Source organism: Galeopterus variegatus, unplaced genomic scaffold (assembly GCF_000696425.1).
Source record: "Galeopterus variegatus unplaced genomic scaffold, G_variegatus-3.0.2 Scaffold7050, whole genome shotgun sequence".
NCBI lineage: Eukaryota > Metazoa > Chordata > Mammalia > Dermoptera > Cynocephalidae > Galeopterus > Galeopterus variegatus.
This window is the reverse complement of record NW_007733161.1, coordinates 6,198-24,995: the sequence shown is the minus strand read 5'-3', so window position 1 is coordinate 24,995 and position 18,798 is coordinate 6,198. Positions and strand designations below refer to the sequence as shown.

General features: G+C 33.3%; 1 protein-coding gene across 1 annotated transcript; it reads left to right on the top strand.

Annotated features, from left to right (window-relative positions):
* Nucleotides 1-230: 230 nt before the first annotated feature.
* Nucleotides 231-18,466, top strand: LOC103607024 (disintegrin and metalloproteinase domain-containing protein 2-like; the record flags this gene model as incomplete). The annotated part of the gene is made up of 8 exons (XM_008591573.1): nt 231-236; nt 340-411; nt 974-1,140; nt 2,231-2,312; nt 8,990-9,126; nt 16,088-16,268; nt 18,058-18,156; nt 18,271-18,466. Coding segments are annotated over exons 1-8 (940 nt in total), but the record flags the coding sequence as incomplete, so codon positions are not given.
* Nucleotides 18,467-18,798: the final 332 nt, after the last annotated feature.

Below are 18,798 nucleotides of genomic sequence, written 5' to 3'. Positions count from 1 at the left end.
ATGGTATATCTTTTCAATCCTTTTTCTTTCAAGTGATCTGTATCTTTAAAAATGTAGTACATGTCCTCTAAACACACTGAAATCTTATAGTTTAAAGCTAACATTTTCTTTCCACAGTTACTGACTTATCGATACTGAAATTATACCTTGTTTCTAGTCTCTTTTATTTTTTATATTTTCCATTTTTCACACTGATTTTGAATTATAGGATTTGTTGTTTAAAAACTAGTATGTTGGTAATTTAAATAATTTCTTCACTATTTTGAATTTTAGAAGAATAAGAAACATTAAGTATTAAGCAATGCATATTTAGATCTAAAAGGTAATTATATTTTACAGTATGATCATATGGGCGCTGATACGTCTGTTGTCACTCAAAAAATTTTTCAGTTGATTGGATTGACAAATGCTGTAAGTGTTTGCTTTTGCACTTTATGTGTTGCTGAAACAATTCCTGTACCTTCTGATATGACACTGCCTGAATACATATTGTGTGATCTAGGGAAAATTAAATTTCACTTTAAGTTGCAAGTTTCTTATCTGTAAAATAATAATAATAATAATAATAATAATAATAATAATAATTGTAAATACCTAATTAGGTTGTTTAAATAATTAAATTAATTTAAGCATGTGGAATGAAACTCACTTAAGTGCATGTATCTTAAAATATTAAGTATTACTTGTATTTTTAAGAGCTTTTATTACTAATTAATGTACTTTAAAAGATCCAATCTAGATTATAGTTCAGTTGTTTAATATTTATCATAAGTTCATTTTTATAGATATGTTAATAAATCTATCACTTGTATTTTTAAGAGCTTTTATTACTAATTAATGTACTTTAAAAGATCCAATCTAGATTACAGTTCAGTTGTTTAATATTTATCATAAGTTCATTTTTATAGATATGTTAATAAATCTATCTTAACCATGATTTTTAAACATATTTTTTGTATTTGTTTTATTTTAGATTTTTACTTCATTTAATATTACAATAATTCTATCTTCATTGGAGCTTTGGATAGATGAAAATAAAATTCTAACCACTGGAGATGCTAATGAGTTATTACACAGGTTTTTAGTATGGAAAAGGTCTTATCTTGTGTTACGTCCGCATGATATGGCATTTTTACTTGTGTAAGCATATCCTGACATTATTAAAGCTTATACAAAGGAAACATCCAGTTTGGCCTAATTTCTGCCAGTTGGCAGGCCTTTAGGGAAAAAAATCTTCTGTCATTTTTTTCTGACATGTAACACTGTGTGAATATTATTTTTTACAACACAGTATTTATAATAACATTATTGATATAAATAACTTTGTTTATTGGTTTGTAGTTAAAGCTAATCTCTTCAATCTTGTTACCATAGGTCTTCTTACCTTAGAGAGTATACCACTTCATTAAATGTCTGTAACTGTGCATAAAATATTAACAATATCTGTTTGAAGAAGCATATATGAATTCTATGAATATAGTAATTTAGTCTTTGTATTATGATTTGTAATCATAAAATTTAAAAAAAATGAAGAAATGAAAACAATATTGTATGTATTAGGGGTTATATTAATGCCTGTATTATAATATAGCCACATTGTGTTGAAGTGTTTTGCATGTAAGCCTCACCTTCTATTTAAAAAGTTCGTTATTTTTCTCTTATCTATCTATCTATATATCCGGATTATATATATATATTTAAATATATACACACACACTATATATATATATTTAATGAAATTATAAATATATATTTTGTTTAAAATTTTAATCTTTTTTCTGGTTTTTCCCATAAATACACCATACTTTTGCATGGCTATGGAAGACTAGCTCTGTCTGATGAAGGGGAGTCTTTAGTCCATAGGGTGCCTCTGCGCATTGATCTGCTGCATTGCTTTATCTTTCCAATTTTAAGTGATTTTATTTATTTTTATTATTTTCATTTTGGAGAATTTATTTTAGTTTAAAAAACATTACATGAAATAAATCTTTATTATGTTATAGAAATCTATATGAAAATATACTTTCTATTATTTGTTTTATAATCTATTTTTTTCAAAAGATGTAGAAACATTTAGTTGCATCCTTTGCTATGTTACACCAATGTTAGGTGGAAATACTTATAGGTTTAATACAAATGTACAAAACTCAAATTTAGCTTGTAAAAATTTAGTATTAACTGTGCATACTTTTACTAAGTTATATGATTATAATCACTTTTTAAATTTAAGCTACAGAGAAAAACCAAATTATGTTGGTGCAACGTTTCAAGGGAAGATGTGTGATAAAAACTATGCAGGAGGTGTTGCTCTGGTATGGTATGGCTTAATTTGCTTGGCTAAAATTTATAGATAGCATGCTACTTAAATTTACATACAATTAAAGATTTTCTTATTTCTGTGTATATTAAAATTTGCATTATTCTAGGGCTCTTTGTCCTTGTTGCAAATAAAAAATTTTAAACTGTAAGAAGTCCTCATTGAACTCACTACATATAAAATTTTTACAATTTTCCTCTCATGAGTTCAACATACCCATCTTAGGAGGTTGTTAAGGTAGTGATCCATTTCAGTCCTATTACAAAATGCTCATCAATTTTTCATAATATTAATATTTAATCATTAATTTATTTTAATTTAAAGCACATATTTTATACATTTTCTTAATGACTCAGCTAACATAATTATGAACCAGATTAAAATAAAAATGTGAAACTATTTGTCAATTGCCTTAAAATGCTTCATTGGGCATAGATGTATAACACAGCCATATGCCCTAATTGACATTATTTGTCTTAGCAGAAAATCTTAGTGTATTCGAAACCAGTATGTTTTACCTCTATTTTGTGATTATGGTTATTCCCACAAATAGAACTTGGCTTTTTATTTTACTTTGTGTGTGTTTGCACACTGTCTCCTGGAGTATCAGAGAGGCAACTCATAATACTCTTGTTTCAGTGAACAAGTTAAATGAAGCTAAGAGAAGATATAAGAAGATGAATCAATCAAGTGGGGACAAAAATTCATCATTAAAATTTATAAATCATAGTTTGGAAAATTTGGCTTATATTTTATGGACAAGTGATTTACCTAGTCTCAAAAGCTGGAATTTGGCTGACTTACTCCAATAGTCACATGTAACATTAAAAAATCATGACTCTCACATGGAGTAATACCTCCACTGATTAACAAAAACGAGAGCTGAACGTATTTTCTGTGAAGGCAGGCTAGCTACCAAGAAAAAGGAAACACCATAGTTTACTGGAAAGTGTGTGGCTTATAAGCAGAAAGCAATGGTTTCCATAGTGGGAGGGGCAATCAAATTAATTAACATACCACATCCATCACCAACCACAGTTACCAGAGCATATTCATCTTATAGCTGAAGGTTTGAACCCCTTGACCAACATTTCCTACACCCCCCAGCCCCTGGTAACTACAGCCCTGAACTCTGCTTGTATGAGTTTTACATTTCCAGATTCCATGAATAAGTGAGATCATCAAGTATTTGCCTTTCCATGTCTGGCTTATCTCACTTGGCACAGATGATTTTTGATGACATATAACATAAAAGAGAATATAGATGAATCAAGTCTGGAAAATGAGAAAAAGTTGAAGATAAATCCTCAGTACTTAGATATTGCAGTGTAAATAAACTGATCAGTGCAACAAAGTAGGAAACCTAATAATACACCCAGACATATTTAATTAAGTGATTTTTTGACAAGTTGCCAAAACAATTCCTGTCATACACTATACAAAAATGCCAAATATAATTAATATCAGGTATTCATAATAGACTTTAAGTAAGAATGTTTTTTTCAGATATTGAAGAGATCATCACTGGAAATTGACAATATCAAAAAATATTGATAAAATAATTCATGTTAAAACTTAAAGTAGAAGAATAAAGACAGAACAATTAGGAAATTTTAGTACCTAATGTCATACAATTGCAAAAAATAAAGAGAAAAGCGGTGAGCTGATTATCTAACCTAAAATATATGAAACTATCAAAACAAAATAACACTGAAACATGCAGAAGGAAGGATATATGAAATAATGCCAAATGATAAAGATAAAAGCAGAAATCATTGAAAGACAAATGATAGGTAGAAAAGATATAGTCAAAAAGGATATTAGATCTTTTGAAAAATAAAAAACATATCTCTGGCAAAACTAATTTTTACAAAATAGAATAGAACAATTTATACCTTAAGTAAATTTTAAAACTTAGACAAATAGTAAATTGTTACCAAGAATCAATAATTTACTAAAACTTATACAAGAAGAACTAGAAATACAAAATAATACCAGACTACTAAAAAATGTATTTGTTACTTAAAAATTTCACAAGGGAAAAATGCTTTTAGGGGCATTGCTGCACAATTTTGAGGAAACTGATCGTTTCAATCTCATACATTTATAGAGAACAGAAAAGGAGTAAAACACTCCACAGGCTAAGAAGCCAGAATGACCATGATAATAATAGTATTGTATCGAGGACTTTACACAAAGGGAAATTAGAGGTTAATCCAATCATGATCAAGAGAAGAGGTAAAAATCATAAATCAAAATACTCACAGACTGAATCCAGCAGTCTCTAAAGATAATAGAACATGACCAAAGTGACTTTATCCAAAGGAAGTAGGATTATTAAACCTTAGAAAATATATTAACATCATTTAACTTAAAATAATGTCACAATATTATGTCCATTAATAATATTTGCTAACAAGGAGAATGTTGTGGAGTATGCATAAAGCAAATATCCTTCACAGGGCCTGGTTTTCCAAAGCCTTGCAGTTTCAAATATTGACCTTCCAAAGGACAGGAAATTTTCCACAGGCTATAGTCTCCGTTGTAAGATAAAGAATTGTAACAGCAAGGTTGCTGGCTCAAAGACAGACAGTTTACTGATTGACATGTAAAGATACTGGGAAATTGCTGTAAGAAGAGAGTGTTTGCTAAAATCAAGCTTTTGTTGCAAATTGCATTATGGAAGGTCACCTTGGCTGTCTTACTGAATATTACCAGCTTCTATTGTTAAACTTGTTAAACTATACTTAGCAAAAACCCCACCTATGTTCTGTTCCTGTAACTTCCTGGCCTGGAGAATAAATGTGGGAAGAGAACCCCAATTCGTGGTTAATTTCCCAAATTGAAGGAATGCCTCACTCTTGAGGGTTCTGGGAGATTAACCCCTTTTCGGGGCTTCTCACTGCTCAGAAGAGATGGGCGTTGAGTAATCTTTGCCGGCTCCATCGCCCAGGGGAAAAGGGGTGACAAATCCATGGGAGGCAAAGCAACAGAATGTGGCAATAATTGATGGGATCTGGAGTAGGCTATTGTAGCTAGTGCTGTCAGAGAAAGACTGTGAGGAGGCAACAAGGACGAGGAGGCATGTATGATGTGAGAAAGGAGCCAGGCAAGGTCTAGGAAATCAGAATCATGTTCAACGATTTTCAGATGGGAATGAATGTTCTTGTCAAGTGGGCTGTGAAAATAATGTTAGTAGAAGTATGAAAGAGTCTAATTATATAGAACGTTATAGATCTTGGTAAAGAGATTTGAATTTTATTCTCTTAGCAATGAAAAGGCACTGGAAGTTTTCAAACTAGAGAGATATTTATGTAGTTGTGCTGGGAAAAAGTAATATTAGAGAGGAAAGGATCAAAGCACAAAGACTAGGTAGGAGAAAATTTCAGGTAAATAATATAAACTTGTGTTTTATTCTTGGATATGTGAGATGTAGTATTTGAATAGGGTATATTATGAAAATAAAAGATATAGGGCTTACTAATTTTTTGGATACATAGCATGCATAATGGAAAAAAATCAATGATTATGATTATGCCTAAGATTTGTTTTGAAAAACTGGGTAAAAACAGGTGTGGCAGACTTTGGAGGAGGAAAGGAAATGGAAGGTATCATCTGTTTGAGCTGACGTACAGAATACCATCAGCCAAGTGGCTTATAAAAAAGAGAAATTTATTTTTCATGTTCTGGGGGCTGGGAACCCAGGATCAAAGTGCCAGGAGGTTCAGTGTCTGGCGAGGCCTTCCTGGTTCATAGAGGGCTGTCTCCTCACAAAGTCCTTCTGTGGTGGAAGCACAGAGAAGCAAGCTCTCTCAGGACTCTTATGAGGGCACTAATTGCAATCAGAGCCCTCATGACCTCATCTAAAACTAACTATTCCCACAAATCCCACCTTCTAATGCAGTAGTCACCTGCTTAGATCTGGTGAGGGCTCACTACCTGGCTTGCAGACAGCCGCCTTCTTACTGTGTCCTCACATGGCAGAGAGGGAGGGATGGAGAGAGAAAGATCTTCCTCTTCTTATAAGGCCGCAGTTCAATTGGATGAGGGCCCCATCCTTATGACCTCATTTAACCTTAATTACTTCCTAAAGATCCCATCTCCAGATACAGTCACATCGGGAGTCAGGGATTCAGCCCATGAATTTTGGAGTGGAAACAAAACTTAGTCTATAGCAGTAGACTTAAGGTGCAAGATGTGGTATGAGAAATAAAGAGGCCTATTTAACCATGTTAAAAGGGATTATTAAAGGGGAAGACATAACAATCATTACGTGGCATGCATCTAATTACATTGCTTAAAAATATATAAAGCAAATGTGAGAGGATCAGGGAAAAGATAAATCCATGAACATATTTGAGAGTGAGAAAACACAGCAACCTAACTTAGCAATACTATTTTCTATTTTGTCAAAATTTTTAAGACCTTATACCAAAGAGCAGCAGAACAGTAATGTAGAGAATTTACCAAAAGTAATAATAAAAGTAATAATGATGATGATAATGATATGATGGTAAATAAAGTGGTATCAAAAAACATAAAATGATTGAAATCTTACAGAGTCTGTTCTTCAGAGAATTCGTTTACTTAATCCACAATGGATTAAAATCAGAACTAAATAACAGAAAGATCCCTTAAAAATAGCTATCGGTTTATCAATAAAAAATGAAAAAAAATAGAACTTATTTTGAGCTAAATGATATTAAGATACCAGTGTATCTAAATTTATGGGATGCCAAAAAAATAAAACTGAGAGGTACATTTACAACTTGAAGTGAAAATAAAAACATAGTTTAAATACCAATCATCGAAGTCTATATCCAAAAAGCATATAGACAATGAGTTGAGGTAAAAGATTCTAAAGAAAGGAAATAATAAAAATACTGGTTACTAATGAAATAGAAAATTTATATATAATGGAGAAAATTATCAAAGTTCAAACTGATTCTTTGAAAAGATAAATAAAATTTAAAACAACTTAGCTAAACTGATATCTCAAAAAAGAGAACAAAAATTATCAAAATATTAATTGAAAAAGGAAATAACTACAACAGATCCTACACATATTAAACACATAACAAGGTATATTTTCAGCTAATTCATGGCAATAAGTTTGGCCAAAATTTATGATTTCATAGATAATAAAATTTATCAAATGAATAGAAAAATGTATGAATAATCATTGCTCTATTGGAGTAATTGAGTCTGTTATTAAAACTCTTTCCTCAAAAACAGAAAACTCTAGGCCCAGATGTCCTGCCTAAGAAATGGTTTCAAACTATTTGATGCTAATAATAAATTATATTAGAGAATGTAAAAGAAGGGGCTATTTCCCACACTGTTTTATAATTTGAGATTTATGCTAACTTTAGGAGTATGTTAGCAAAGAAAATTCTGCAATGTATAAAATGATAACAGATGAATAAGTAAGAATTATCCCAGGAATGCAAGATTAATTTTATGTTTGAAAATGAATCATAATCTACCATATTCAAAGAAATAATAAATGCAGAAAAACATTTGATAACATTTAGACCTCATTCATGAAAGAGTGAAAGAAAGAAGGATGATGCCTGGATAAGGAACAGGTGGCATATATACACAGTGGAGTACTACTCAGCCATAAAAAAGGATGAAATTCTGCCATTTGCAGCATCATGGATGATTCTGGAGCAAATTATGTTAAGTGAAATAAGTCAGACAAGGAAAGAGAAATACCACATGTTCTCACTCATAACCGGCTGCTAGGAAGGAAGGAAGGGGGCAGGGAGGAAGGAAGGAAGGAAAGAAAGAAAGAAAAGACCACAATACGCTGAACTTTCAGAAGGAGATGACAAATCCAAGGATCCTAGAGGTGGGGGGAGGGAGAGACGGGGTTTGGGAAGTGATAGGTTGGGTAAAGGGCCTAAGGAAACATCACAATTTGTAAGAATGGATATGCTAATAATATATAATAAAATTTTTTTGAAAAATGAAAGGAAGGAAGGAAGGAAGGAAGGAAGGAAGGAAGGAAGGAAGGAAGGAAGGAAGGATCTCAACAAAACATATAAAAGGGAACATCTTCAAGCAGCTTTTGCTCACTCTAAGGTCATGAAGCTTTACTTTCATATCTTCTAATACAAATTTGATTCTTTTGCCTTTCAATTATAGATTTAATAATTTGTTTGGTGGGAATTAGGGGTCAGGATTATTTAGTTCACATTGTATAGCCAATTGCTCCATAGCACTTACTGAAAAGGTTATTTCTCCTCCACAGTGTTACAGTAGTGCCCTTGTTATATAAATAGAGTCATCATATTTTTGTCCTCTTTCTGGAATTATTGGTCTATTTGTCCTTTCACCAGTAACACATTGTCTTAAATGACTATAGCTTTATAGTAAATCATCACAAACAGTAGTATAAATCCTACTAGTCTCATATTCTTCAAGACTGTTTTCCATTTACATTTTAGAATAATTTCAGGTTTCATGTTTTGTAATTTTCTTATATTTATAATAATTCCTGTAACACGTCAGTTGGGCAGACATGGATGGCACTTCTGTGGATCCAATATTATATGCCTGTAATCCATTTCACCATGTGATGATTGTTAATAATTACATTGTTCTCCTAGTAAATAAAATACCTCCAAAATGTGTGCATGTACATTTGTGCTTTTTTTTTTCTTCCAGCACCCCAGAACCATAAGTCTGGAATCACTTGCAGTTATTTTAGCTCAATTACTGAGCCTTAGTATGGGGATAGCTTATGATGACATTAACAAATGCCAGTGCTCTGGAGCTGTCTGCATAATGAACCCAGAAGCAATGTAAGATGCCTGACTTTTGTACTTTTCATATATAAGTCTTATATTAAGATAATTTTGATGCACTTATTTTAAGAAACTTTAAGCTGTTAAAATATATAATAATGGCCAAACACCATCTGTGACCAATCACCCTAGACCAAAATACACTGGTCTGTTCCAGTGCCCGTGCTGCACGTCTGTCTCAGTACCTCTCACACTGCAATACCACACTTGCTCCCTCATATGTTATCTGACTCTACATTTATCACCATGTTTACTTGTATGATTTCATAATCTAATGCATGATTTGATATGCCAAAGACAGACTTGAAATCACTAATCAAGCATTAGTATAACTTTGTCTGCATGACTCTCCTTCATTCTGCCCTGGCTCAGCCTGAGGTCTGAGCATGTGTTGATTTAAGAGATGCTACCACTCAGCTTTTTCTGTTCATGAGAGAAGGACTTTTGCAATATCCTTATCATGCCTGGAAGTCCTAGTGAACTTGTTTGCTATTTTCATCATTATTCTTTTACTATATTATGAAATTTTATAGAAGTAGGAGATTTGGGAAAACAGTCCGGTAAGTGATTGGAACCAGCCTCTTTGCGATAGAAAATTCTTGGAGACATTTTCTGGTGCCAGAATCAAGTCCCAATGCCTATAGCAGCAAATGTTTCACTCTCTGCTCCTTCACTGCTGCTTGCACAATCACTTCCCCAACATATTTGTCCTCAAGTTCTTATCTCAGGCTCTGATTGAGAGGTGGGAGGGCCCATACTAAAATAGTTTTCTTAGAAGTGGCTTTAGAATAAGGGCAACTTTGGCAGGAGATGATGTGAAAAGAGGGCATTGCAGTATGTCCAGGCTATGGTGCAAGATGCCTTTTTCTTTGGTCCTTGTGATGATTAAGAGACAATGAAACAAGGCATTCCTGGTAGATTAGGTACATGCAGAGTCTGTGGCAAGTATCAGTAGGAGATTTGCAGTGTGCACCTATAGTTCTGTTGTAGCTCCTGGTAGGCTACCCTAGGCCCTTGTAGAGTTGAGCATGTATCCAGGAAATAGTTAAGTGACTATGTTATTGAAGTTGAATATTTTCATCATAATTTAGGTATTTTCAGATCTACAGTTATAAGATCAAATGAGCGTATCAATCCATCTGATGATCAGTGTGGTATATCTGGGAACAGGCTAGAGAAGGTCGAGATAAGCACAGGTGAATAACATGAACAGGGGTCCCAGACTGCCACACCACCTACAAATAGCCTCACAGGTGTTTCCTAAAACTGAATGATGGAGGAATGGAATCTTCAGTCTTGTCTCGTCATGTTAGTTGGAGTATTTAAAAAACCCCACTCTGCTATACTAAAGTCCAATTAGAGTTGACCTAGAGACGGCAGGGATGGTAAGTGTCCCAGTAAGCATATTTCCAAACAGTACATTTGGCTTTCCACCTTGAATCGAGAGAACCAGAGATTGGGATCTACGTAGATTCCTATGCTGTGGCAAATGACTTAGATATTTGGTCAAGGATCTAGATGCTCTAAAATAGGACAACTAGAGAAAAGGAAGTGTTGGGAAGAAGCATGTGAATTTATTCAGAGTGGTACAAAGTATGCAGATGTTTACATGTGATTTTCAAGTCCCACCAGAAAGTATTGACTTCAGAAAAAGCACTCAAGAGCCTAGTCCATGAATGCCAACCTGCTCCTCTCCTTGGCAACCCATAAAACAAGCCTGTCGGTGAACAGATGCGCTCCCTCGATGGGCACCCTTCAGCCACTTTAGTGGAACACCAGCTTTCTGACCACCTAAGGACAGTTCTGTTAAATACTCTGTAAACTTCTCTGTGCTTCAAACAGCAAGAAGCCACCACTGCCATCTCGGTGACACACACTTAGGTTGACGTTTCTTCCTTTTCTCTCTCTTCATTCTGACTCCCCTATTCCTGCTTCCTAGCATCACCTCGCAAATAGGTTTCTGTAATCAAGTTTGTGCCTTACATTTTTTTCTGGTTAATTTAAACAACTGCGTATAGTTCATATTAATAATATTGAGCACTGCTCATTAAACTTTTATTTTCTTTGACTGTAATATACTTTTTTATAGTGATGATGATACATTGCTTGTGATGATGATTATAATGATTATAACAGCTGTAACGGTGAAGAAATGATAGGAAGGATTAGAAGATCTTAAATATAAATATAAGTAGCTTTTTGGACCCTCCACATCTTTCTAAATACTCACAAGGTATCCTCTGTTCAATTTTGAAAGCAGGCTATTTTGTTGGGATGCCTAATGAATTGTTCTCATCCTGGTCAGAATCCTTCAAAATGCAGTGTTTCCTCAATTTTTTTTGAAGAAAGTATTGAGTGTGAATAGATTGGTCCTCATTGTTTTTGTAATGGCACCTTATTTGCATGACTGCAAAATTTCCATTTGTGACAAGTATATAGAAACGGTATTGAGTATTTTTTATTGAGCTTGTATTTTGCAGTTTTACTAAATTCATGTATTAGTTCTGAGACTTAATTTTTCGTTTTATTAGAATTTTATTTACACATGATTACAATATATTATAAATAGAATTTTACATCTTTCTTTTCAATCTTTCTATTTTTGAAATTTCTATTTCTTGCCTTATTAGGGTGTTTAGGTGCTCCAAGTGAGAATTGTGGCTGTCTGCTTTACTCTGATTTAAGGGCAAGACCTTTAATCTTTTACCATTAAATATGTTACCTAAAGGTTTTCCATGGAGGTTTTTAATCAGATTGAGGAAATTTTCTTGTATTGCTTGTTTGCCCAAGTTTTCATCATAAATGGATTTCATCACAAATTGAAACGATCATGGGCTTTTCCTACTTTATTCTGTTGATATATTAAAATTTATTGAATTTCAGTTATTAAGACAATCTTGCTTTTCTGAGATCTACTGCATTTGGGTATGATGCATTATCTCTTTTACGTATTTATGCTATTTGTTGCTAGATTTTCCCCCAGTATTTGCGAAATATGTTTGCCTCTATATTAATGAGGCGTCAGGTCTTTAGTGGTCTTCTCTTGTCATTTCATTATCAGGGTTGCATCATCATCATCATATACTTTTCTACAAGAGACTTTGAAATATTGGCATTATTTCTTTCCAAACTGTTTGATAGAATTCACCAATGAAGTCATCTGGACATGGGGTTCTCTGTTTGGAAGGTGTTTACTTAATTTTTAAGATATAGGGCTATTTAGATTTTGGTTATTTTTATTTTTCTAATTATTTGATCATTTTATCCAAATTGATTAATTTGCCCTAAGGTTTTTTTATAATCTTCGTTTATTTTACTTTAAAAGTAGGTGAGATCTTTAGTGATATGCCCTCTTTTATCCCTAGTAGTGATAATTTGAGTTTTCTCTCTTTTTCTTAACCACTCTCACTAGGGTTTTATCAAATTTATAAATTTTTTGAAAGAGCCATGTTTTAATTTTATTAAATCTCTCTGCTTCTCCACTTCGTTTTTCTTAATTAATTAATTTGGTATTTATTTTATTTTATTTTTATCATTACACGATATGATCATTTTCTGTGACCCTTTACCAGTTTCTCGGTGACCCCGTCCCCTCCTCCTTTTCTGCCTCTGGTGGCCCCAGTTCTGTTCTCTCCTTTAGAAAGCTCAAGGAATTCTTGTGATTGTTATTGCTTTCTTTGTTTTTCTTTCTTTATATCTAGTTTGTGATAAACTTGTTCCTCTTTTTTTCCTAGATTTTTAGTGTGAAAATTCAAATAATTGATTTTAAACTTTCCTTCTTTTTGTGTAAACTCTTTAAAGTTACACATTTCTCTGTAATCACAGCTTCAATAGCACATCACAAACTTTAGTATTTTGTATTTCATCTTCATTTAGTTGAAATATTTTGAAATTTTCTTTGTGGTTGCTTTTTCTAAGTAAGCAATTTTAGATATGTCAGTTGATTTCTAAATATTTGTGAATTTTCTAGATATCTTTTTGCTATCTGATTTAATATCTGCTGTGTTCTAAAAAACATACTTTTCAGATGTCCATCTTTTGAACTTTATGACAGTTATTTAATAAAAGTATTTTTTAATCTTTTGCTTTCTACTTTTTAAATTGATTCTTTATGGTGTACATGCTTCACAATATAATGTGACAGTATGTGTTGAAGTGTTGTTTTTCTGTTTTTAGTTAATATGCCTCTAATGATTTCGTTGAAATTATATTTAAATATAGATTTTATTATTTTTTTCTAATGAATGTTGCTTATATAAAAATGCAAAATATTAGAAACAGGTTTTGATTATGGATTGAGAAAAAGATGCTCATTCTATTATTACTTACCTCATTGTAATGAAAACATGCATCATTTTGTCAATGCTTTGCAATTTTATGGTGAGGAAATGAATGTTTGAAATGTCATTATTAAAGCAATATTCTGACTGAGATGTATGTTTATTGGGACTTAGTTTGTACTTAAATTTGTCTGCAAGTTACAGAAAGCCCAAAGTAACAATGGCTTAAATCAAAGAGAAGTTTATTTTTATTTTGAGAAATTAGCATTCCATGAATGTTGTGGAATTTCACAGTATAATTTCACACTATATTTCTACACAGTGGCTTCCATTCCCAGGAACACCTCACAGCCCATGATGAAACTTTAACTACAAAGTGAAGAAAATTATAGTCATCAACAGGATAAAGCACGGCTAGGACTTGAACCTCTGGCTCTATTTTAGGCTAATTATCAGACCTGTATATATGTCTACTCCCAACTTTAAAAAAGACTAGGAAATTTAGGCATTATACAAGGAAGTCAGGCATTCAATTAAAAATGAGAAGCTCTACTATCAGGGATAAATGGAACAATGGGTAATGGGAACATCCAGCAAATCTGCGTGAAGATTCCAGCTGTAAATAAATTCTCCAGTTAGATATAATTATGATTGATCTTTTACTTTCTAATGACAATTTTTTTTTTTTTTTTTTTTTTTTAACCAAAAAGTGTATCTTTTATAAACCAGTCCACACACGGTAAACATGTCTTGTATTGCCTGGTTCTCTGAAGGGTATTTTCCCAGCGTATGACCGCAAAAAATAATACCAATATTAGTGGTTTGTTCAAAAATACTTAATTTGTCAGTGGTCCTCATGTGAATATTATTTTCTTGTAGTAATCTAAATGACTAGGTTTGAGACCACCAAGTTTGTAACCTCAAACTCAATATCTTCATATTAGCCAAATCTACCATCAAATTATAGACCTTTGTGATTATAATCTTTTAAAATTATGTTAATACTATTCAGAATAATAAAAATTATAACAACTAAAAAATCGAATATTTACAATATATAGTTTCAATCATTCGCTCAATTATTTTTTAAAATAATGATTGAGTTTTCATTCTGAGCTAGTGAACAAAACCTCTTTTCTCCTGAAGCTAAAAGACTAGTAGGAGAAGAATGTCAACACATAATTAAATCAATAACACTCTAGTTGTTGATAAATAATTTGAAGAAAAAGAAATAGCACTAAAGAAACTAAAGACTAGTAAGGGACGGCATTTTAAATGCATGCGTAGAAATACCATCTGTGTAAATTGTGAAGAGATCTGAAATAAGTAAGAGAGGAAACTGCATATGTATTGAAGAAACCCCTTTTCAGGCAGAGGAAATAAATATTTGGTGAAGGAGACGGCAAAGAGGCCGCGCACTTGAGCAGAATGAGTTGAGGAGGATGAGGAGGCGCTGAGAGGAAGAATGAGTGGGGGAATCACGTAGACTTCACCCTAGCGACTGAAAAATAGAAGCAGGTTTAAACATGGAAGGAACATAAGACTGTCAGTTCTTTAAAGTACATACTTAAATGTGTCTTGAGGAAAAAATATAAAGGGCAAGAACTTAAGTAATGATCAGTTAGAAGACAATTGCATTAATCTGTAAGAAGAGATCACAAAGTCTGTGAAAAGGTGGTTGTTGTGAAGAATATATACATTATGGACATGGTAGATAGATTTGTCAAAGTTTTATGACAGATACGGGGTCTGTGAGAAATAGAAGATAACCTCGAAAGCTTTGTCCTGACAACTAGCCAATTGCAGTTTCCCTTCATTGAGTGTGGATACACTAATGGTGCAAACTATGGGTAGTCGTGGTTTTTAGTGCTTTGCATGTATTATATTTTCACAACTCTGTGAGATAAATAACAGTTTTATCTTCGTATTACAAAGAGAAAACTGAAGTACAGATAATTTAAATACCTTTTACAAGGGTACTTCAGAAAGTTCATGGGAAGATTCATACATCTTCGTATACAACCTAGTAAGTAGTGGCGTGATTAGCCACAGAGTCCGCATTCTAAAACATTACATTATCCTTTTTGAGGGGCAGGTTTGGGAGAAGAGGAGTCAAGCATTTAGGAAATTTAAATTTAAATTTAATGTGCCTATGAGATAGGCTTAAGAAGAAACACCGAGTAAAGAATTGAACTCCGGAGTTTAGGTGATGAGTTTACATTCAATTAAAAATGAGAAGCTCTACTATCAAGGAAAAATGGAACAAATATATGAATTGTCAGGTATAGGTGCTATTTAAAAATATAGAACTAGATAAGATTAGCTATAACATGAAGAAAGGAAAAGACTGTTTCTTTTGTTAATAAAGGGTTATTCAAACATTTAGGAATAAAAGGAATAAATGAAATACAGATGGAGCACTTTCTAAGGTAGAAACTAAAACAGAAGAGAACAGTGTCACGAATAAGTGTAATATGAAAGCAAATAAAATTGTATTGTTTAGTTATTATTCCTACTAAAATACCTAATATTTACTGGAAATTCTTGCACAGTTGGCTTTCCATGCACAGCAAATGAAGTCTGGACACTAACACAATTGAGCATTTGGTCTGTTTTATTCTAACAGTAGGCAGTCTATGGAAATTCTTACATAAAACTGAAATTTCATGTATTTTTAGTCATTCCAGTGGTGTGAAGACCTTTAGTAACTGCAGCATGGAAGATTTTGCATATTTTATTTCAAATCCAAAGTCTCAATGTCTTCAAAATCAGCCACACTTAGATCCATATTACAAACAGGAAACTTGTGGTAATGGAGTATTGGAACAAGGAGAAAGCTGTGACTGTGGGAGTGAACAGGTGGGTACTGATTTGAAAGAATGTACACCGCAATTGCATCAAGAAGTATTAATTAGTTTGTACAGTGTTACAGTGCCTTATTCAATACAATAAAGCAAATTAATATATCAATAACCTCACATGGTTAGCATTTTCTTTTCTTTTCTTTTTTTTGGTGGGAACACTTAAGATCTACCCTTTTAGCAAATTTCAATTATACAACATAATATCATTAACTGTAGTCACTTTGTCATATATATTAGATCTCCAGAACATGTTCATCTTGCATAACTGAAACTTTGTACCCCTTAGCCCTAACCTTCCCATGTCCCCCTCCTCACAGCCCCTAATAACCTCCATTCTAATTTCTCATGCAAATAATGCCATAAATAAGATCATGAATCCTATAACTGAGTTGCTCTGGGTTTACTCTCTTCCTCTTGAGTGTATTCTTCCCTAGTATTTCTTTTTAACCTAAGATGATCTGCCATTTTAGAAGGATCGATAGAAATCTTTCACTATCACACAAGAAAACATAGAGGCACATTTGTGCATTCTGAATATTTTAATCCAGGTCAGTATTTAAGTTTAAAAGACTTGGAACATACATAATCAAGCAAAGCATTTTTCCAAACCACAAAAATCTTAGACAAAGCTCATGGGTTGGAGGGAGGTGGAAAGAATAGAGATAAAGAGAATATAATGAAGGAGAGAGAGATTATGCGACATAGAGAGTGGCGGAGACCTGAGAAAATCAAAAAGACATGAATGGACCTCAGTTTTTCCTACTGCAATGGCTGAGGTCACTCATGTGTACTCTCCCCAGCACACAAAGTATGTTTCTAGTCACCTAAAGGTGTGATGTGGTTTTAAGAAATTATTCACCATCATCTACTTGTTTTTGCTTTGCTGAGTTTGAAGGAAACATCTTGAAAATTTCCACTGAAATTTGACAGGAATATATCTTAGCTCCATTAAATATTTGTCATATAGTTGAGGTCTAAATCACTGTGATATAACTTTCCCCTCTAGAATTCCATACAGATTGCAGTAGTAATGACATATGGTGGGCATGATAACCGAAGAATACCAAAAATCCAGTGTGTCCTAGTGAGCGTCTTGTTATAACTCATATTAAGATTATTAAAACTCAAGGTTTACCTTTGTGAAACTTACTGTTTTTTTTCCAAATTAAATCAAAACCCTGGGAATTTAGAAATGTGTGTGTGTGTGTGTGTGTGTGTGCATGTGTGTGAGTGTGTGGTGTGTGTGTGTGCATGTGTGAGTGTGTGTGTGTGTGAGTGTGTGTGTGCGTGAGTGTGTTTGTGTTGTGTGTGTTGTGTGTGTGTGTGTGCGTGTGTGTGAGTGTGTGTGTGCGTGAGTGTGTTTGTGTTGTGTGTGTTGTGTGTGTGTGTGTGTGTGCATATGTGTGTGGTGTGTGTGTGTTTGTGTGTGTCTGTAAATGCATTGTCTCTCCAGCCTTCTCCTTTCTTATCTGTTGTCTCTTCGTCTATAAGAGCCAGAGTTCCTTTCATTGTCTCGGCTCTGGTGGGCCCTAGGGCTTCAGAGGAGTCTACTGGTGAAGAGAATTCCTCACTCAGAATATAAAAAACACACAGTCTAGCACATAGTAGGTGATCAACAAATGTCTGTTCAGTAAATGAATGAATAAGTGGCTTTTTTTTCTGTTTGCTAACATGTAAGTTAAGCATCTGTCTGTATATTATATAATATGTTGTCATCATTAAACTGTCTATCCAATGTAAATAAAATTTGAAAGATACATCAGAGCATTTGATTTGCCTTTCAGGAGTGTAATGACAAGGGCAATACATGCTGTAACAGTGCAACGTGTACATTCACAGATGGCTCAAATTGTGATGAAGGACCATGCTGCTCAAATTGTGTTGTAAGATCTTTTCAAAAAATTCTGTATTGCCTACATAAGTAAACTGGTCATTCTTTATAATGCTTATATGTTCATATTCTGCTTTATTCAATATCATTTACCGCAACCCATCAGTTTTCTTCAAAAGGAACTGAATGCAGGCCTGCCATCAATGACTGTGATCTCCCTGAATATTGCAATGGATCATCTGCACAATGTCAAAGTGACTTCTTTGTTCAGAATGGGCATGCGTGTGGAAATGATCAGTGGCTCTGTGTTGACAAAGAATGTAGGAGCGGGAAGCAACAATGTGTGGATACATTTGGTTCAGGTATTTATTACAACTTGATATCCCTTATGTATGTTTTTCTGGAAACCACAAAGAAATAGATATTGATATATAACTGTGACTCTTTCAAATAATGTGACTTATAAGCAAAAAGTTTTAAAGTCTGTGAGACTTCTGAGTTCATGAAATAAGAAGACTGACTGACCACAAGCTACACTCTCTTCGCCCACTCCTTATCTACAATTTTTTGGTAAATATAGAATAAGTAAATATGACTACAGACATTAAAAGGATCATATATATAAGTTGTCATATGAATACAACTTAAACCACACACGCAGGCACACACGTGTGTACACGCACACGTTCACACC